Source organism: Heterocephalus glaber, unplaced genomic scaffold (assembly GCF_053883595.1).
Source record: "Heterocephalus glaber isolate CG9 unplaced genomic scaffold, H.glaber_assembly_v1.0 deba00000546, whole genome shotgun sequence".
NCBI classification, from domain to species: Eukaryota; Metazoa; Chordata; class Mammalia; order Rodentia; family Bathyergidae; genus Heterocephalus; species Heterocephalus glaber.
Window position 1 is genome coordinate 30,009,704 of NW_028258147.1, and position 22,107 is coordinate 30,031,810.

At 39.0% G+C, this 22,107-nt stretch overlaps 1 protein-coding gene across 7 annotated transcripts in view; it reads left to right on the plus strand.

Annotated features, from left to right (window-relative positions):
• Window positions 1-22,107, plus strand: part of Slc25a13 (solute carrier family 25 member 13) — a 423,604-nt gene that overhangs the window by 336,929 nt on the left and 64,568 nt on the right. For all 7 annotated transcript variants that reach the window (XM_087204454.1, XM_087204455.1, XM_004862720.4 and 4 more), the window contains 2 exons: window positions 19,407-19,553; window positions 21,797-21,935. In XM_087204454.1, the coding sequence (XP_087060580.1) occupies window positions 19,407-19,553; window positions 21,797-21,935 (286 nt within the window). The remainder of the gene's footprint in view (window positions 1-19,406; window positions 19,554-21,796; window positions 21,936-22,107) is intronic.

The window sequence follows — 22,107 nt, forward strand, 5'->3', positions numbered from 1 at the left end:
GATTTGCTGAGGGCTGGGGGTAGAGCCTGAGCATATGACTCTTTGAAGCTTCTCAGGTAGCCCTAATGTGCAGCCTGGTTTGAGAACCACTGTTCTAAGGGCATCTGCTTCCCATGTGCATCTCTGAAGGAGTCACCTGAATTTCTGGGGTGCACCTTCTCTAGCCCACTCTCTGCTGCCTATCTGCACCTTTCTTTCATTGGGATCATATCATTAGAGCACTGATGATGCTGGCAGAAGATGATTTTTTAAAAATATGATTAGTTTAGTTTTTTTTCCTGAAGCATTATTTTAAAAAATGTTCTAACTCCTATGTTAGCATTTAGTCACATTCATTACCTTTTATTTTTTTTCGGTACCGGGGATTGAACTCAGGACCTTGTGCTTGCAAGGCAGGCGCCGGAACCTGAGCTAAATCCCTGGCCCATTATTACCATTTACTATGCTACATAGTATTTGCTGTGGTTTTTATTTGCTTCTATTTTGGGAAACTTAAGATGCCCTAAATCTGCTTTTGCATTTTCTTTTTAAAACATATAAATTTCTATGAATCCATGTTTTTAGTTCTGTAAACATAAATATAGTTAGGTGGAGAATAAAACGTTACTTGTTGGATTTTTTGCTGTTGTTTACACAGGACATTGGCACGCTCTAGGAGGCGGTATTCATTTTGATGATGAATAATTACAATAATGCCATTGAGACAAATGCTTCAAATTGACTTTATGGAACACACCTAATTAACTTTAGTCTTAATGGGATGTTAGCAATAGTAAGGATGATCGCATTTTCCCCTTTAAGCAAGTATCAATTATGCTGAATTGAGTCAATTGTAAACCATTCACAGCAGCTTCTAGGCCTTCTAAAGATATAGGGAAGCCAGAGTCAATGGTTAGAGGACTCAGGGATTCCTAGTTATGTTTCCAGCTGCAGCTTGTAGGACATTCACATTGGCTTCTTCTGTGATGGTAAATAGAATTGTACGACAGTGTCCTGCATGGGATGATGATTTTGACTTTCAATCCAGAATGGAAGCATTAAACTTTTATGAGATTAAAATGGCGTTGGTGGTGAATATCTTGGCCAGGGCCTTTTGTGCCCAAATCCAGTTCCAGACTTAAGGGAAGTAGTGCATGCATCATCATAGGCTTATGTGACTGCCTGTGAATACCAGTTGTGATATCTATCCTTGGGTCACTTTCTTCTGTTTCACCTGTTCTGTTTACTTCCTTTGAACTCTTTTCTGAATGCAGGTAGAGCTTCAGACCTCTACTTCAGATGTTTGCTTCCTTAGAGCTCTTTTTTAGATGCACATAGCTTCTGAAAGATATGAGTGAATTTAATCTCCTGTGTTTCAGGCTTTCGCTTTGTGAGGCATGCATGTGCCGCTGCCTTTCTGCTCTAGGGCAGGGATCAGACACATAGGCCCCAGCTTCCTGGCTGGCGCCAAGGTTGTAAAAGCAGATGCTTAGCTATTTGAAATTGGAAAGAGCTGCACCATGCATGCTGATACCTGTCACTGATGAGGAAGAGGAGCAGCTGTAGGGACAGCTAAGAAGTGCCTGTGGTTTCTAAGAGCCTGAGTGTGCAAGTAGCTCAGGTTGGTTCCAGCCAATATACATGTTATCATTCTTGTGTATGTGCATATGTTTGTGATTTATGGGCAGTATCATTCTTTGCAAGTTCTCATTATTTTCTTCATTTAATGAGTGTTTTACTGTATCTAATGGGAGTTTATAATAAACCACCCTACAGACTTGATTCATGTGTTCATCTTTGTATGGTCTGGATAAGGTCCCAACCCACCAAGGTGGTGGCAGTCATGGGCATTGCTTACATGGTGAGCTGGTGTGTCTTTTTCTGTACTTTGTTTATAAAATTCGTAAAGTGGCAAATCAGTTTGATATTCATTGAGCTAAAATTGCCTTATTTGTGTTGTGCATACAACCAGTAACGCTGAAGCAAGTAACAAAGACACAAAACCTCTGTCCTATAGTCTTGTTCCTCGTGTGTAAAACAATTTCAGAAGGAAGTAGGGCCACTTTTCTGTTATCCCTTCACATGTATTACTTCAACTGCTGCTGTGTTTTATGCCTGATTCTTTCATACGAACCAATGAATAACAGTGTGTATGCGGGAAAGTAAAGAGTGTAAGTGTGCCGTTTTTTTGATGTGTATGTACTTTAAATGGTATTTGTAGTACTAGGGATTGAAACCAAGTCCTTCATTCTGAGGCCCCCTCACCACCCGTTATTAAATTGTTTTAGTTTTTATATTGAGACAGAGCTTCACTAAGTTGCTAAATTGCCCAAGCTAGGCTCAGACCTTTGATCCTCCTGCCTCAGCCTTCTAGAGGCACAGCTTTTAAAATGTTCTGTAAACTTTTCCATACACCTCTACTCTCAATTCCTAGAATAAAGCTCTAGTTTTGAGGGTGCAAGTTTTAAGATGGATTCTGATACACTGAGATTATTAGAAAACAATTTGGAGGAATTTTTCTCTTCTATGCCTGGTGGATCTTCCGTTATCCGGTGGTGACATTAACCTGTAACTCTCTTCCCTATTTCGAAATATATATTTGGTTTCATAATTATTTCTCATGAGAAGCAAAGCATTCATTCAAGCATATGTTGTTGAGCATGCAGTGTTTGTCAAGAAGCCTTCTATAAAGCACTGTGAGATGCAGAAAGGACAATTCTTTTTTTTTTTTTATTGACATATGTCTGATTTTCCCAGACTCCCTGTTCTTTTTTTTTTTTTTTTTAATTGAATTCTTTTATTGGTACGTTGTAGGTATACAACACAATTACATTTCTCATTGGGAATTGTACCTTTACATAATGCATCTTGGTTCTTATTTTTTCCCCATTCCTAGCCCTCCCTTCACCCCCTCCACCCTTCCCTATTTACAAAGACTTTATTTCCATTTTTTCCATTTCTCATCATTTTTCCTTTCCCTTCTTTCCTTTCCCCTGCCCCTCCCACTACCCCTACCCCTTTGGACCTTTTCTTCCTATTTTGCATTATTGATTATTCATTCTAATCATTGGTACATTTTAGATATACAATATAATGACATTCATCATTGGAAATTTGCACCATTACATAGTCTCTCTTGGTTCTTATTTTTCAACCTTGCCTAGCCTTCCCTTCAACCCCTACATTCCTCCCTATTTACAAAGATTTTGTTCCTATTTTTCCATTTTCTCATATTAATCCCATTCCCTTCTATCCTTTCCCCTAGCCCTCCCACTTCCTTCCACTTTGCCCCTTTTCTTCCTATTTCACATTGCCTATTATACATGTTAGTCCTTATTTACACTTTCAGTTTCTCACACCAGAGAAACTATTTGGTATTTATACATGTGTGTCCTATTTATTTCACTTAAGAGTATTGCCTCAATGTGCATCCACTTAGCTATAAATGTCTCTAATTTCTCATTTTTTATGGCTGAGTAGTACTCCATTTTATTAAAAAACCACATTTTCTTTATCCAGTCTCCAGATGATGGGCATTTGGGCTGTTTCCAAGTTTTAGCTATCACAAACTGTGCTGCTATGAACATGGGCACACATATATCACTGTGGTATGATACTTTTAATTCTTTAGGGAAGATCCCCAGCAGTGGAATAGCAGGATCAAATGAGACTTCCAGTCTTAGTTCTTTGAGGTATCTCCATACTGATTTCCACAGTGGTTGCACCAGTCTACACTCCCACCAGCAGTGAAGCAGGGTTCCTCTTTCCCCACAGCCCCACCAGCATTTGTTATTGGTTGATTTCATGATAGCAGCGATTCTTTCTGGAGTGAAGTGGAATCTCAGCGTTGTTCTCATTGGCATCTCCCGAATGACCAGTGACGTTGAACATTTTTTCATGTGTTTATTTGCTATTTCTATTTCTTTGTCTGAGAAATGTCTGTTCATTTCAGATGCCCATTTTCGGATTGGGTCTTTAAATTTGGGAAGTCTGATCTTTTTAAGTTCTTTATAGATTCGAGATAGTAGACCTTTGTCTGAGGAAGAGCAGGTGAAGATTTTTTCCCACATTGTGGGTTGTCTCTTCACACTGCTGGTGATTTCTCTTGCTGTGCAGAAGCCTTTTAATAAGAAGAGGTCCCACTTGTTGATTGTCTGTGCTAGTTCATGGGCAACTGAGGTTTTGTTCATAAAATCATTTCCTACACCAATGTCTTCAAGAGTTTTACCTAACCTCTGTTCCAATTGGTTCAGAGTTTCTATTTTAATATTTAGATCTTTAATCCATTTTGATTTTAGTTTAGTGCATGGTGAGAGATACAGGTCTAGTTTTAATCTTTGGCAAGTTGAAGCCCAATTTTTCTAGCACCATTTATTAAAGAGGCTATCTTTCCTCCCGTGAGGATGTTTGGCTCCTTTGTCGAAGATGAGATGGCTGAGTGTGTCTGGTGTTGTTTCTGCGTCTTCTAATCTGTTCCACTGGTCCTCAGGTCTGTTTCTTTGCCCATACCATGCTGTTTTTATCACAGTAGCTTTGGAGTATAGTTGCAGGTTGGAGATTGTGATACCCTCTGCCATGTCTCTGTTACCTAGAATTGCTTTTGCTATTCTGTGTCTCTTCTTGTTCCAAATGAATTTTTGGATTGTTGTCTCAAGGTCTGTGAAATATGCTGCTGGGTTCTCAATTGGAATTGCATTAAATCTTTATAGCAGTTTTGAAAGTATGGCCATTTTCACTATATTAATCCTTCCTACCCAGGAGCAGGGGATGTCTGTCCATTTTCTGATATCATCTTCAATCTCTCTTTTCAGAGTGCCATAGTTTTCAGAGAAGAGGTCTTTGATTTCTTTCGTTAGGTTGATTCCTAGGTAGTTCAGATTTTTGGATGCTATTGTGAAAGGAATTATTTGCCCTATTTCTCTCTCAGTGAGTCTGTCATTGGTGTAGAGGAAAGCTATTGATTTTTTTATGTTGACCTTGTAACCAGCTACTTGACTGAATTTGGTTAAGTGTAGAAGACTTTTGGTGGAGTTCTTGGGGTCTTCTATATAGGGTATCATGTCATCTGCAAATAATGACAGTTTGACTTCTTCATTTCCTATCTTTATTCCTTTTATTTCTTTCTCTTGTCTGATTGCCGTGGCTAATGTTTCCAGAACTATATTGAACAAGAGTGGTGATAGTGGATATCCTTGTCTTGTTCCTGATTTTAGTGTGAAGGATTTCACGTTTTGACCATTTAGTATGAAATTGTCTGTTGGTTTTTCATAGATAGCTTCTATCAGTTTGAGGTAGAGACCATCTATTCCAATTTTTTGTAGGGCTTTTATCATAAATGCATGTTGGATTTTGTCAAATGCTTTTTCTGCGACTTTGGAGATAATCATATTGTTTTTGTCCTTGGCTGTATTGATATAGTGTATTACATTGATTGATTTTTGTATATTGAACCATCCCTGCATCCCTGGGATGAATCCCACTTGATCAGGGTCTATGATCTTCTTGATGATCTTCTGCATTCTGTTTTCCAGTATCTTATTAAGGATTTTTGCATCTATGTTCATTAGTGAGACTGGCCTATAGTTCTCCTTTTTGGTTGGGTCTTTCTCTGCTTTGAGGATCAAGGTGATGCTTGCTTCCAGGAATGCATTTGGGAGTATTGCTTCCCTTTCAATTTCATTGAAGACTTTAAACAGTAGTGGCAGCAGTTCCTTTCTAAATGTCTTGTAGAATTCAGCAGTGAAGCCATCAGGTCCTGGGCTTTTCTTAGTTGATAAGTTTTTAATTACATTTTCAATTTCATTGGTTGATATTGGGTTGTTCAGAATTTTTAGGTCTTCTTTGTTCAACTTTGGTAATTCATATGTATCTAGGAATCTGTCCATTTCTTCTGTGTTTTCCATCTTATTGGCATATAGGTTCTGGAAGTAGGTATTGATGATCCTCTGGATTTCTGCTGGGTCTGTTGTAATTTCACCCTTTTCATTCCTAATTGCACGGATTTGGGCCTTTTCTTTCCTTTTTCTGACAAGGTTGGCTAAGGGTTTGTCAATTTTGTTGATTCTTTCAAAGAACCAACTCTTGGCTTCATTAATTTTTTGTATCATTCTCTTAGTCTCCATTGTATTGATTTCTCCTCTGATCTTTATAATTTCTTCCCTCGTATGAACTCTGGGGTTGTCCTGTTTTTCTTTTTCTAGAAGCTTGAGGTGCAACATCAGGGTGTTTAATTGGGCTCGTTCTGTTTTCCTAATATGCATATTCACTGCTATGAATTTCCCTCATAAGACTGCTTTCATTGTGTCCCATAGATTCCAATAAGTTGTATTGTCATTGTCATTTAATTGCAGGAACTGTCTGATTTCTTCTTTAATTTCCTCTGTGACCCATTGGTTATTCAGAAGTGTGTTGTTCAATTTCCACGTGTTTATGAAATTTTTTGAGTTTCTTTTGCTATGGATCTCCAATTTCATCGCACTATGGTCTGATAATATACAGGGGATAACTTCAATTCCTTTGCACTTACTTAAACATGTTCTATGTGTGAGTATGTGGTCTATTTTGGAGAATGACCCATGTGCAGCTGAGAAGAATGTGTATTCTGATTTTGTGGGTTGGAAGACTCTGTAAACATCTGTTAAGTTCATTTGTTCACGAGTTCAGTTGAGTTCTAGTATTTCATTACTTATTTTTAGTCTAGTTGATCTCTCTATTTGTGCCAGTGGGGTGTTGCGGTCCCCCACTACAATTGTATTAGTGCATATATGACTTTTCATGTCCGTTAGTATTTGTTTTGTATAGTTGGGCACACTAGTGTTCGATGCATAGATATTTATGATTGTCATCTTTTCCTCTTGGATTGTTCCCTTTACAAGGATGTAGTTTCCTTCTTCATCTCTCTTAATCAGCATTGGTTTGAAATCTACTTGATCTGCCAAGAGGATAGCTACTCCTGCTTTTTTTCGGGTTCCTGTCACATGGAATATTGTTTTCCACCCTTTAACTTTCAGTCTATGAGTTTCCTTTTGAATTAAGTATGTTTCTTGTATGCAGTATATTGTTGGATTTTGCTTCTTGACCCATTCTGCCAGTCTATTTCTTTTTATTGGTGAATTGAGACCGTTAACATTGATGATTATAACTGAAATGTAATGACTTATCATTGCCATGACTTTTTCTTTTTGTTGGGTTCTCCCCCTTTCCATTTAATTTCTTGTCACGCCAGATGGATTCATTCTGCTTTGCTTCCTCGGGTTGTGATCCTCAATGTCTGTTCCTAGGATATTGTGTAAAATTCTTTGGAGTGCTGGTTTGTTATTCACAAAGTTCCTAAGGTGCTCTTTGTCATGAAAGTATCTTATTTCTCCATCAATTTTGAAAGATAGTTTTGCAGGGTCCATCAATCTGGGTTTTAGGCTGTTTTCTTTCAGAGCTTGGAATATGTCACTCCAAGCTCTTCTTGCCTTGATGGTTTGTGTTGAGAAGTCTGCTGTGATTCTGATGAGCTTTCCTTTGTATGTGATTTGTTTCTTTTCTCTAACTGCTTGTAGAACTTTGTTCTTCTGTTGAGTTTCTGGAATCGTAACAATTATATGCCTATGTGTAGATTTTTTTTTGATCAAGGCTCTTTGGAGTCCTATATGCCTCACTTATCTGTATGTTAAGCTCTTTTCCCCTGCTTGGGAAGTTTTCTGCCATTATTTCTGAGAAGAGATGTTTTATGTCATCTGCACTCTCTCCTGTTTTTTCATTGACTCCAATCAGTCTTATGTTATTCTTCTTTGCATCATCTAGCAGCTGCTGGGTTGATTTCTCATGTTCCCTTGTAATTTAGAAGCAATTTTTCTTTTCCTGGTCATTAATTGCAATCTTATCTTCTATATCTGAAATTCTGTCCTCACATTGGCTCATTCTGCTGTGTAGACTTTCAATGGAGTTTTTCAGGTCCTGGAAATCTATTTGCATCTGTTTTATGGATTCCATTTGTTTCCTATGTTGGGATTCCATCATGTTCCTGAGCACCTCTCTAGATTTATTAATCATGTCTTGCACTAGGGGCACAATTTCTCCTGTTATCTGAGAAATTATTTCTGATTTCATTTTTTCCACATCCCCTTTTGTTGCCAGTTCAGTGGGTCCAGGTGTTTGAGTATCAGAGTGTTCCATCTCATTTCCCTTTGGGGTTGCTGTAGGTGATCTGGAAGTCTGGTTTTGAGACTTATTTTCGTGTTTTCTCATTTGGACTGGGGGGGTGCTGTTGGTGCCTGCACGGATTACCTCCCTTGAGCTGGGAGAGGTGGGACAGGGGCCGGGAGCAGCGGTAGGGATGGTTGTCCAAAAGCCCTTTCTTGTGAGCTGGGAGCAGCGGGAGGGATGGTGGCCCGGAAGCCCCTTCCTCTGTGCCAGGAACAGTAGGACAGAAGGTAGCCCAAAAGCCCTTTCCTCTGGGCTGGGAGCAGCAGGCGGGATGGTGCCTGGGATGCCCCTTGCTCTGGACTAGGAGCAGTGGGACGGTGGCTTAGAAGCCCCTACCTCTGGGCCGGGAGCAGCGGGACTCAGTACCGTGGTCTGGTGGTCCGTTGTCCTCTGCGTCTTTGTGGTGTGGAACCAGGTGGCTGTACAGAGGAGTGGGGGGAGGGGGGAGTCCAGTGGATTGTTGCCAGGGCGTGGGCTGATTCTGGGTGTTCCACTCAACTCGGGACCTCCGTAGGGTGTCCGCAGACCTGCCTGTCTGAAGCAGGCTGATTCAGAAAGGACAATTCTTGAGATGCTCATAATCTACATACAGCTCTGGGAATTGTTCCTGTTTATATCCTTTTGATAGTGCAAAAGGAGAAATTGTATGCAGGTGTAAAATATAAACCCCATGAGTTTGCATTTTTGTAGCAAAATTCTTAAAGATTTATACCATAAACCTAACAGGAATATAAACAGCAGCCATCCAGAGTATAAACTTGAAGAGCCAGGTACAAATATAAGGTCATCTAGTTAACTATCCCATTTTACAGATGAGAGACTTTTCATGTTAGAACATCTTAGAGTTATGTTATTTGTAGTCTTACTTGCATTTCTCTGATAAGTAAAGATGTTTAGCATCTTTTCAAGTGCTCTTTGACCATTTACATATCTTCTTTGGAGAAATGTCTATTCCTTTGCCCATTTTTTTTAATTGAGTGGATGTCATGGGGCACTTTGAAGCACAGAGTGAAAAGTCTCAAACATTTCTTTGCCAAATTTTCCTATTGTGTCAGTGTTGGGACACTTTTAAAAAGAGATGTAATAGGACTATGTCTGTCTGATCCTTATAACTTATAAAGTGCTTTTAAATATTCTTTTTCTGATAGTAACACCTTCCAGTACCCTGAGATGTGATTATCATCATCCCCTATTATATGCAAAAGAACAAACAGACTATGGGGTAAAATTTTACATTTACGGATTAATTTTCTGGCGAAATGGCCCAGAGCTTTTATCAGCTAGCCAAAGAAGATAAGGAGCAGCTGTTCTAGAACTTTGCTTTTCACATGAGATTATAGGTGTGAGAGGATTTGAAAATATGATGCTGTTGTACTGTACTGTACTTTCTCCAGCTCCAAGGCTAAAGATAGTTATTTTATGTTCCTGGAGGGGGCTGAGCTTCTTAAATAGGGGGTCCAGACATGTATTATTGGACATCTAGCATTCCTAATGCATACCCATTAATTGCCAGATGCATATTACTGTCATTTCCAATCATTTTCTGTACTGTTTTATAACTGGGTATATATCACATATAATTATTAAAAAATTTTAAATAATGTACACATAGGGAATTTATAATGGCTCCAACCTCAGGGTAGAAAAGTTTATGATTGCTGCCAAATCTGGTATTCCCATTAGCTAGAAAAACATTGCTGTTAGCTACCTCTCATATAGCATTTTCCAGCTTAGAAAGTGCTTTTACTTTCACTTGTAATTGTCCTTACAATCAACTTAGGTATTAAGCTATGTAAGGCAGTTACTATTATTTCTGTATGAAAAGGACACAAGTAGAAACTTAGGGAAGTTTTCTGGATTTGTTCTAGAACAGACAGATGGAATGTGAATTTAATTTTCCTAAATTTTTAGCAGTGTTTCTCAAATTTTAGTGTAAATTACCTGAGACGCTTATTTTATTTTTTTTAAATTTTTTAAATTATCTTATTTATTTATTTTTTGGTACCAGGAATCAAACTCAGGACCTTGTGCTTGCAAAGCAGGCAGTGGCACCACTGAGCTAAATCCCTGCCCCGTGAGATGCTTACTTTAATATGTAGAGTTCAAGGCTTCACTGCCCCCAAGATTCTGATTCAGTATTTCTGGATAGTACCTATGAAACTTCTCTTTCAGTAAATAATCCTGAATTGTGGTGCTCCAGATGGTTTAGGAGCATCACTCTGAGAAACACTTATCTAGACTACATAATCCTAAAAGTTTAAAAACACAAACCTGCCTCCAGGTCTTCATCCTAAGGCTGCTGAGACACCACCTACAGAGGCAGGCTTGATCAGAATTGTGTTTTAGAAGGCTTACTATGCCTAGTACTTGGGAAATCAAGTGGAGATTGACGTGACTGAAGAGTGAGAGATCAGTTGATTACTTCCTGATCCAAGAGTGAAATGGCTTAGGTTGAATGGTCTCAGTGACCAGCTAAAGTAAATAGACTCAAGAGAGGTTAAAGGGATAGTCATGACAAGGCTTGGTGATTTAATAGGAAGGAAACAGTAAAGATTTTGCAAAACTCAGGGTTGGCTAATGGGGTCTGGGCTTGGGCAAGTGGGAGGACTATAGTGACTTACTGAGAAGTGAAACACAGGAAGATGAAGGATTTACAGAGGGGCTGCAGAGAAATGCTTTACGTGTGATAGCTGTTTGCATGTGTATTGTTCAGTGGCTTTGCCTCCTCTCCTTAGTTACTGGGAATTCAGATGATACTTTTATCAGAGCCTCATCTGTGTATTTGGACGTTTTCATGGAATTCTGTACCCTATTTTATTGAGCCAGGGTTTGTTTTTTTTTAATCCAGGGATTTCTTTTTGTATCCAGGGACCTTCTTCCCTTTGCTCTAGGAAGAAGTATCATCAAGAAGTTAGTGGTGCTCTGAATTGGTAAAAGGCCAGATTCTGAAGATATAGAGAGGCCAGATTCCTATAGCCAAGAGACAGGATAATTAACTTGAGAGGAAATGGGTCTAAAAATCCTCTCTCCAGTCTTTTCATTAGAGTTTAAGAATAAAATTACCTGACCCAACAGAGAGCCCGAAATTACTCAAGTATGTTTTACCATAATTGTATTCAGATCTTCTTTTTGTTAGAGGAGTGAGATGTCAGAAGAGAGGTGAATTGTACTTGACAGAGCTAAGCCCTGTTGGGTGTCCCAGATGGGCCATTCATATTGGTAAGGACCCTTGGCCTTGGATCCCATGAGCCCATTACAGCTCTGTTGGATGCCAAGTGTACTCATGCTAGTTGTGCAACCAAACACTTGAGGTTCTTTTTGTTCCATCAGACTTACCATTATTTTGACTCTAGTCTGGCTTGGCATACAGATCAGTCCCTTTTCTGTGTCACATGGAACTTTTGGTTACTTGGGAGAGTCCTAGAAAGTAGACAGTGGCAGTTGGCTGCTCCCAGATGCTGCTGGTTGCCACATACCACTCTAGAAGCCAGATACTCTGTGCTAGTCAGCTGTGGTCATGGCTTTGCAGTCATCTTTATTTGGGCTTTGTTGCAGTATTTTTTGTAGCATCTTGGTATATGGCAAAAACTTTTGATGCAAAAGATTACATATGTTAAAAAAGAAAATGCTCTCCTCTGCCACCACCAAACAAAGGAAAATGTGCCTTCAACCATGGCAACATCAAATTCTCAAGCTTTGGTATTTATTAATAAGGGATCTCAGGTTAAAAAAATCACTTTAAAATTGCTGAAGCCACAACTGTTTAAAGAGGTTAATGGGAAATTAACAAGGTCCTTTGTTGGGGTTGAGTATCCCAAATATTTTATACCACTCTTCCCCTGTAGCTTGTCATCTGCTCTAGTGAAAATGGATCTTTAATAGCCAGAGATCACAGTCATCTTTGTCTTTTTAACATGTGAGTGCCTTTTATGTGGATCCTAAGTTGGACCAGAAGAATATTAATCTAGCTTCAGTACTGTTTCATGAATACAATACCACTTGGTGTTAGAAAATGAGGAAAGTAGGCTAATGTTTACCCTCACCTCTGCCGGTAGCTTAGATTCTGTTTTGTGTCCACATGGAGCCCATTGCTATTTTGGTCATGGTTGGGTAGACTTGTGACTCTGATCCCTTTGACAAATAGATGAAGATCACATTCTGTTTATATTGCACACTGTTACTCTCTAAGCAGAGGAAATCAGGACATCATGTGGTGGTCTGTGGTGCTGTCAGCTCACTGGCTTGTGAGCAGCCTGTTGTGCAGGCTTTCACAGTAACATTTTGCTGGAAATGAGAGTATGTACAGCATCCCCCAGCTGAAGTTCCCCATGGTGAAGTTTAACGTCAAATCAGAAGAGCAAAGAAACTGAGATGGAAAAGCTGCTCTTGGTTTCTGCTTTGGTTTTGCTGTGCGTGCAGAGCCATCTGTGATACTTCATCTAACGACTGTTTTAATTACCCCACCCAATAAACTGGGGTGAAATTTCACCCTAAAGTCTGAAACCTGGACTGCATGGCTAAATGGGGAGCCTAGGAAAATATTACAAACAGGAATCACTTCTCTCCTTACCCAGCTCATTGCTAAGTTCCAGTTTTAAGGTGTTTAAAACTATGTGGCTTTTTATTTTAATTCAAATGTTTTCTCCAAATTAGCAAAAGATCATGAAAACAAAGTGTTTACTTATATATTAAATAGTATATAGGTTCTAATACTTGATGTGATATGGAATTTATTTGAAATAGAGCTAAATGTGATACCATGTTTTTAAAGCTACTCTATACACTTTTTTGTTCTTTGTTTTGATAATCAATTACATATATCTTGTGCAGCATTCTTCTACCACCCAAAAGGAAATTATTTTGAATCATTTTTTAACACTCTGCTTTTTATTGAAAGTTTAAATTTTTTAAAATTTCAAAACACAAAAATGCAAATTAACCACAATTTTTGTAATGCTCTTAGATTTATAATACACCTCATCTGGATCTGCTGCTTATTTTGAGGGCCTTTTTTCCTGACAAATTGTTCTCAGACTGAAGCATGAACTTGCATGTCTGAATAGAGTTGGAAAGAATTTTTCGAATTCAAAATATACCCACTTGAAAATTGGAGATTATTAAGGAAATGACAGGCGTGGAACTATTAGAAGCATGAATGTTACACCTAAAGCAGTGTAATCCCTATATGTGTGTGTTTCTGTACAGCTAGCAATTTTGAAGAGTTTGATTTTTTTTTTCTGACAGCAGTCTGAATGGGTGTGTTAAAGTAGTTCAAAACTGCTATAATAAAAGCCCATTCCATTAATCATCATGCACCAGAATACAGGGAAGAGAAAACAGTTCACTGGCAAATTTTGGAGAGAAATTGGGCCTCCTTTCCTTCTCCAGCAAAATCATCGGAGAGCTTCTTGCCCCTGGGACCTTCTGGCCTGAGGTGGTAAAAGGCTTTTCCCTTCCCTAAGAACTGTCTCCACCAGCAACACTTAGCAAGCCCCCTTTCCTGGCACTGTTAAGAGCTCTCTGGGCAGGGACATTCTGTCTTTCCAGCTCTGTGTTTTCTGCATGCTCTCAGGCCCTCGATTTCATTTTCAATACTCACTTACTTAGATATCAGTTCTATTTGTGTTGCTTGCTATTTATATGCACTGTACAACAATCTCATCTCTTTCTACAACAATTATTCTGGGTTTTGGTAGGCTTTTCTAGGAACAGGGCATCTGTACAAGTTAAGATTGTGATTCCAGAGCCAGACCACTTGGATGCATGTCCAGTTTTGGCCTTGGCTGCATGTGACCCTTACACCCTTCCTTGGTATTTCTATCTATGGAATGAAGTGTGGGTGGAACCCACCTCATGAGGGGGCTGGAGAATTCTAAGGGGTGAAGCAGGAAAACACAGTCCTGGAGCATAGCATGATCTCAACACTTGGTAAAGGTTAATCTTTTGAGGGGTTTTCCCCCGAAAAACCTATCATCTGAATTTTCCAGATTTATATATCTACCTGTACCTCTAGCCTTCTTTTGTGAAGAGCTTAACTTTTGTTTATAACTTAAACTCAGCTCACTCCAGGGTTCTCATTGTGGTCAACCACTTCATCTCTTTCCCCTTAAGTATTTTGCTTTGTGGTAGATTCTCCTATCTCCCCCATCATCCAAGATGAGAATTCTTTAAGATATATCTGGCTCCATTTTATTATAGAATTCAACTTATCATCAAAACTTTTCTTGAATTCTCTCTTCCTGTTTCTAGCCAAACCTACTTCTGATCCTCTTATTTAGGACTTTGCCCCAGGCAGCCTAAGTCTGCAGTAAAAAATCTCATTTCTGGAATCAGACAGTCCTCAGTATGACTCTCAGCTCTACTACTTCTATGCTGTGTGACTTTGGGCCAGTTATGTAACCTTGAGCTACAGGTGTCTCTTTGTAAAGATAATGATAATTCATTCTTAGAGTTATTGTGAGGTCTAAATAAAATGCTGTTTTTGAAATTCTTGGAGTAGCTTCAGGCCTACATATGTTTTTAAGCCTTTAGCTGTTACTGTTGTTCTCTCCCCTATCTGAAGTTGATCTTTCTGTTCTGTGGCTAGTTTAACAGTGACTCCGCAGAACCCCTTTCCCATATTGAAAAGGACTTTTAGGTTTGTAAAACCTTTCACTTTGACAAAAATGAAAGCTACCACTTATTAAATGCCTGTCATGCATGACCTTTAGCCCTTCTGGAAAGTTTGAGTATGCCTGGTTTATGAAGGAAGAACTGCAGCCTAAGACCCAAACACAATCACCTTGAGTTCTCCCTGTGCATGACTGCACCACCATTCCTGTCCCACATTTCATGCTGTCCTTGTCATAACACAGTGCTTCCATACCCCCCTGCTAAAATCAAAGGAAATCTTTGACATATGTCCTTTAGTCACTGGTTGAACAAACATTTCCAGTGACATGGAACCAGTGACTCTGCAAAGTAGCCCATTTGATTACTCAGTAATTTTATAGGTTAAATACATTAGTGTATTGTGCAAAATCCTGGCCCCAGTACTTCCTTTTCATTGATTTATTTTTTAAAGAAATAAGGAGAGGCACCCTACCATCTTTTTTTTAACCTGACAGTTTTTTAACTTTTAAATATTTGCATGTAACAGTTGCTTCTCCCATTGTGCTCTGGTCCTCCATGCATAGAACTTGTTTGCCCTTTCTAATCCCCTTTACTTAGCAAATGAGTGTTATTTTATATATGATGTATTACTGTGCACTAAAAAAGCTCTTGGTCCCAATTTGAGCTCTTCTGGCTTCACATCTAGAAGTCATCAGTCTTTTAGTGGCCCTGTATATACATTTGACTTTTCTTAAATAGCCATGAAGGTGCCCATAGAGCTTTGATTTTAATTCACTGTTCCATGAATAGTGGGCCTGGAAATTTATTTTGAAAACAACACACTTTTGAATTAAATATTTAGAGTTACTGAACTATTAGCTCTATGGACCTTTTTGTTTTTCTCAGTCTCTTGGGGCTGAGAGAAAGAGCAAAATGTGCATAAGGACCAGAGAAAGTCTGTTCGATTTGGTTTCTCCTCCATCTTCTCTGTAACTGTTAGTAGAAGGAACCTGGTGATCTAGGTGTGTAGGTTTTTGCCTTAATGGAAAACTTTTAGGAAATGACATTGTTTTCCCATGAAAATAGGCAATAGCAAAATCTAGAGAATATTAAGAGTAACTTAAAAGCAAATCAAGTTCTGTCTTTCTACAGGCCTAGGGAATCCTAAGTGTCAAATCCTTCCACGCAGTCTGGGGAGGTAGTGGGAGTACTAGTTTCCCCAGTGGGTACAGAGAGGTTAATGATCAAACCCCACCACACACAGGCTTGCTGTGAGCACGAAATGAGTTAATTTTTGTAAAGCACCTTAGGACAGTGTGTCGCATAACAGGTTATCATGGCAGTTGTATTGGTGGGACTAACAGTTTCATTTCTTCACCCAAAGGAAGAAAGAGCCATGACATAATTAGTAAGCCACGGAAGATAGAAAAACCTATATCTTTAGTAATCTACTATAAGGTTTGGAACCGCCTAACTGAATGTTTTCACTCTATCCTACTATTGAAACAACTATATAGGTCAAGCTTGTTGTTCTGCATGGAGTTTAGTGTCTCCAATCTTTAGGAGCTGTTGGAAATATATTGTCAAGTTTTTCATCATCAGAGTGAAAAGAGCTTTTATATTGCATGATCATGGAGTCCCAACTCTTAAATAATTTAATCAGGAATGTGTAGGCAAGTTGGATGCAGTGGTCCACACCTGTGCTCCCAGCACACAGGAAGTTGAGGCAGGTAGATCATGAGTTCAAGGCCAGCCTGGACTACATAGTAGGACTTCATCTCAAGTTTTTTAAAAAGGTAAAGTATAGGCACATTAATATGTAGTTACACTCTCTCCATCACACCTACTTCCCCTGCAGCATGAGCAGTGGTCCCCACTTCAACATCCTCTTCAGTTTGTCATTCTTGTTTGGCTGGTCTTAGCACTCTGGCTTCCTGCTCTCTGAGGAGATGGAGTCGTCAAGCAATGTGATGCTTATTTTGGTGTCATGCTCTGAAGATCCCAACAACTCTGGGTTTATAAACTAGGGAAAATGATAAATGACTTAACATACCCTCTACTGTTGTGAAGAGTAATCTTGGCTTATGATAGCTGAAGCAGTGAGTCTAGTAATTGGAAGGAGACTGTGTTCATTTACTTTCAATTGAATACATACTGTGCTCATTTTTCACTATAGAGTGTTTAACAGTTGGTTCTTTCCTTCTTAAATTGGAGGCACTCATACAGAGAACCCTGTTTTGTTCAATAGGTTGTGATTTGTTTATAGAGTTGGTCTTACAGGTTACCTGTCACTGATAATAATGTCTGTCATGCAAGTGCTGCCTGTACCTACAGCATTCTGCCCAGCAGCATAAGTGAGATAAGCATAGACAAGACAGAATGTCTATTCCCTGGCAAAGACAGTGTGATGACAACAATGTCAACAACAGATTCTAATGTAACATGAAATAAGACAGGTCTTATATAAAGTTTGTGAAGAGAGTCACATGAACTCAGGCCACTGATTTTCAAGACTTTGTTGTATTTAATGTATGTGTGGGAGCGGGACTGGGTATGGGGTGGGTGGTGGGAGACAGGCTAAGAGTAATTCCTATAGAGTCTTGAGTGGCCTACCTTGCAGATGGGTCTCAAGATGAAGGGCCACCTTTCTGCACAGGGAGGTAGAGGTCAGATCTGTAATGCTGAAAGGTGAATTTTGATGTACACAAGGCAGACCGCAGAGGTTATAAAGAAGCCCCAGGCTGATAGTTGAGGCCATAGTGGTAATTTAGGTAAGGTATGAAGAGTCCCTGAACCGGTGGCACTGGGAAAAAAGGAAAAGATGCTTTGAGGGAACTTTCAGAGGCCCAAGAGATGTAATTGGTAACTGGTATACCCTTGGGGAAAAGGAAGCTTGAAGAATTGAAAATGGCAGCTTTTTAGGTGACCAGAAAACCAACGTGCAAATAACTAAGCTTTGAATGCAGAATAGGGACCAGCTTTGAGTGTCAGGTGGGAGACATTGTAATACCAGGCTTAGTGATGTGTAATTTTGTGGCCTTCATGAGATACTCCCAGGGTACATTCTCTAAGTAGTTACAAATTTTGGTCAGGCAGATAAGAGTGGGAGATTTGAATGTGGGAGTCAAGCCTTAGGTTATAAGGAATCTTCCATGTTGTGGCAGGGAGCACCTTCCCTCAGAAGCAGAGTGACAGGACCCCAAGGTAGAGGGCTGCCTGACACCTCACATTCAAGGAGCAAGTTGGGCTACTCTTGAAGAACTCCCTCCAACAAGACTGCAGGACAGGTCCTATAACACAGACTTTAGGGTCTGATTTTTATTTAGGGTTTATCCTTTACTCTTATAATTGCACATTTTCAAACTATGGAAGAATGGAAAGAAGTAGTATAACGCCTCACCATTTACTCTTTATCTAGCTTTAGTCTTTTTCAATATTTTGTCAAGCTTTTTCATCTTTCCCCCTGTCTGGAGCAAGAAAAGGGAACCTAGAGTACTTTAAAGAATATCACTTCTCTTATACTTTAGTTTGCACTCATTCATAAGGATAATTCATCTTTACACATTTGTAAGTTATTGTCTCACCAAAGTTAAAAACATTAATTCCTTAATATCATCTAATAAAAGCTCATTTCATTTAAATAATTTGAAATCCTTGAGAGCCACTCCAGTGATACTTTTTAATTGCATAGAAATTAGCTTTCTCTCTAAGGGCCTATTTGGGAGGGAAGCAGAGTGTCCTGGGAAAGATGCAGACATGCTCTCTGCAGAGAGAATCCTTCTGCCCTGTGGTGTGCAGTGAGTTTCAATGGGAGGCTAAGTTTTGTTTTGTGTACGCGCTTATCTCCTGGGAATGGTCACAGAGCTTTACGGTTACGCGTCCTTACTTGAGAGCCTGTGACTTCTATCTGTACCCACAGGCTCTCCCCCAGGTCTGCTACCTCTGACCCACGCATCATCCAGCTCCTCATTCTAGAGCAGTGGGTTTTCAACCAAGATTTACGGTTCTCTCTGGAGTCATTTTTGAATGTCATACCCCTGGGAGGGGAGGGTTTACTTGCATCTAGTGGGAAGAGGGGAGGGGATGCGCAAGACAGCCTCTCATAATAGAGACTTGACCTGCCCAAAATGTCAGTCAGTAGTGCCAGGCTGAGAAACCCTTTGTTACAGGAATAGCGTATTCCAGAAAAGACCCCCTCTTAATCCGCTGTTACATCATGTTATGTACCAGATTGTGCTTAGGAACTGCTCTTCCTCGGATAGAGCTTAATGTTTCTGCATGCTTTTTCTTTTCATCTGCTTTACCTAAGCTGGATATGGCCAGATCCTTGAACCTACCAAACTTTATTCCAGTTTTCGTTTCCCTTGTGCCTCAGATTATAGCACAGAATGGAAGCAGTTCGTTTTCCTGGGTTGGAAATTTAAAGAGAGATGCACTTTCTCAAGAGGTGTTCACTGATTTGACCAAAGTTCTCTCTGGAAGGAGGTAGTAGCTTGGGGACCCTAACAAACTAACAGTTGGGGCTTGTTGAATCAAGACATAATCTGTATTTCTTCAGCCTGTTTTGAAAATGAATAGTCATTTGTAGTAATTAAGTAAGAAAAAAAAATTCGTAAGTATTTCACCTTCTCTATTTGTAGGAAATACAGCTGGAGCATGCAAAGCAAGCTTTTGTGCAGCGTGACAGTGCCAAGACTGGAAGAGTCACAGCCATTGACTTCCGAGACATCATGGTCACCATCCGCCCCCATGTCTTGACACCATTTGTAGAAGAATGTCTAGTCGCTGTAAGTTGTAACTTGGCCCTAAGGGAGTAATTTGTTCTACTTGGTTTAAGCTAAGTGAATAAGAGAATATAAAGAACAATTCTTACAAATTATATTCTTATAAATTATTAGCGTTTAAAACACTAATATTTTCTTAACCTGATTCCATTTGTTGCCATACTTACAAGCAAAAAGTATGTTTTGGCTAGTTTTAGTGGATAGGTTAATTTAATGTCTTGAGTATATGGAACATCTTAGAAAAATGTATAGTTGTCCCATGATGTCTATGGAAGGCTGGTTCTACAAACACCTCCCCCCCAGCAATGTACATATTAAAATCAGTAGATGCTCGATTCACTTATATAAAATGACATAGTCTCTACATATAACCTACACATCTTCTTGATACTTTAAATCATCTTTAGATTACTTGTAATACCTAATACAATGTAAATATAATATAATTAGTAGTTATACTATATTGTTTAGGGAATAAAAAGGGGGGAAAAGTGTATATGTTCAGTACAGAGGTAATTTTTCCCCCAAATCTTTTCAATCTGTGGTTGATTGAATTAAACCCATGGATGTGGAACTAGTAGATATGGAAGACTGATTATATTAACTGGTTAAAGAAAAGAAAAACAAATTAGTGATCACATGTTAATTTTGCTTCATACTTTGAGGTATATCGAATACTGATATTCTTGTTCTTTAAGGCACAAAGAAAAGGAGCACACACATTTATTGTTACAATAGTGAGCAAACAGTAACTTTAGATTTGTTCACTCATTCACCATGAGTTATTGAAGCTTGCCATAGCACTTGTGACAGGCAGAACCATACTGTCGTGCATCATGGATCTTCCCTCCCCGAGGGTGTTTAGCTGTTGACCTTCCTCAGAGGCCTTGGGGTGTCTTTCTGGCACCGTCTGCAGCGTGATTCCCAAGCCCTGGTTATAGAGCACCAGAATCACCAGAACAATTCTTAAGAATACAGTGAGTAGGGCCGGGGATTTAGCTCAGTGGTTCTGCCTCCTGCCTCACAAGTACAAGGTCCCAAGTTCGATCCCTGGTACCAAAAAAAAAATACAGACAGTAGGTCTGTTCTAGGCTTGGTCTTCACTGCCTATAGGTAATGAGCTCTTAGACCTTTTGGAAAGATTATAGATGATTTTGATGATCACTCAGGTTTGGGAACCACTTGCCAGTGGTAGCTTTCTTTTTGTTAATTCCAGCCAGAAGACTGTTTTCACTGTCATACAGGTTTCTCACCATGCTTACCATCCGTAGGAACTCACCCCTGTACCCCTTTATTTTGTGTTGTGTCTTTCTGTAGAGAGGCCTTCAGACCTGACCTTTGCCTCTCTGGCACAGTGTTAATCTAACTCCTTTTCTTGGCCCCCTCTTCCTACTCCATACTAAATCACATGTCAGCTATTTTAAATGATTACTATTTTAAATGATTACTATTTTAAATGATTTATGTGATTGTTACCTTATAAAGAAGTGTTTTCCAAATAAAAATATTCTGCCTTGTTAGGGAGAGATTGATTTGGAAACCCCAAACTGAAGTTCCATTCATAATGGACATTCTGTCTCTTTCCCTTGTCCCGTGAAGAAATATGGCTTCTTAAAAGTTTTGATTAACAAAATTCTGACCAGTCTTAACCTCCATTCAAGCATATGAGATCTCATATTTTTACCATAATATGCTTATTTGTTAAAAATCCCACTAAAGTAAAGTCTATGCTTAAATGATTATTTATTGCTGGTTATAGGTAATTTGGCAATTCTTGCTATTAATATTAGATTGGCCACTTTCACAGTGTAGTTACATTGATATACATTTTCACATGTATAAGCACATGCATGTGTGCATGTGTATAGTAGTTATGTATGTAGAAGCCTGTAAGATTTGCTCATTAGACGAAATAAACCAACTTATAAAACATTTCCAATTGAAATTTGAACTCTGTAAATTACTACTGATCTTGTTAAAGTCCTACACATGTATTTATTTAGTTTTCTGGGAGTTGTATATGGAAGGTACAGGTTCTGGTCATGATTAGTTTCAGTTACTTTTAGGAAATATTTATAGCTTTCTTTTATTTTAATGTGAAAGAAAAATTTAACAGTCATGTCTTCTTATACATACATTCTTGATTACTTCCAAACTAACATTAGATATAATATGTACCTCTGAATCTTCTTCACCTATAAATTTTTTGTTTTTCTTCTTCTCTCTCTTACTTTCAACTTCCCAAGGCTGCTGGAGGTACCACATCCCATCAAGTTAGTTTCTCCTATTTTAATGGATTTAATTCGCTTCTTAACAACATGGAACTCATTAGAAAGATCTACAGCACTTTGGCTGGCAACAGGAAAGATGTAGAAGTAACCAAGGGTGAGTGAGAATATATCTGAATTCTTGCCTGCAAGTATCTTGGGGAATGAAGGAGACAATCAGGAGTTTATGTTATAGATTTTTCTATTCCATTCACACTCGCACATATTAAGCATATGGTATGTATGTTCTCCATCCTTTGATCAAACAAACTAAAGCAAACAAAACAACC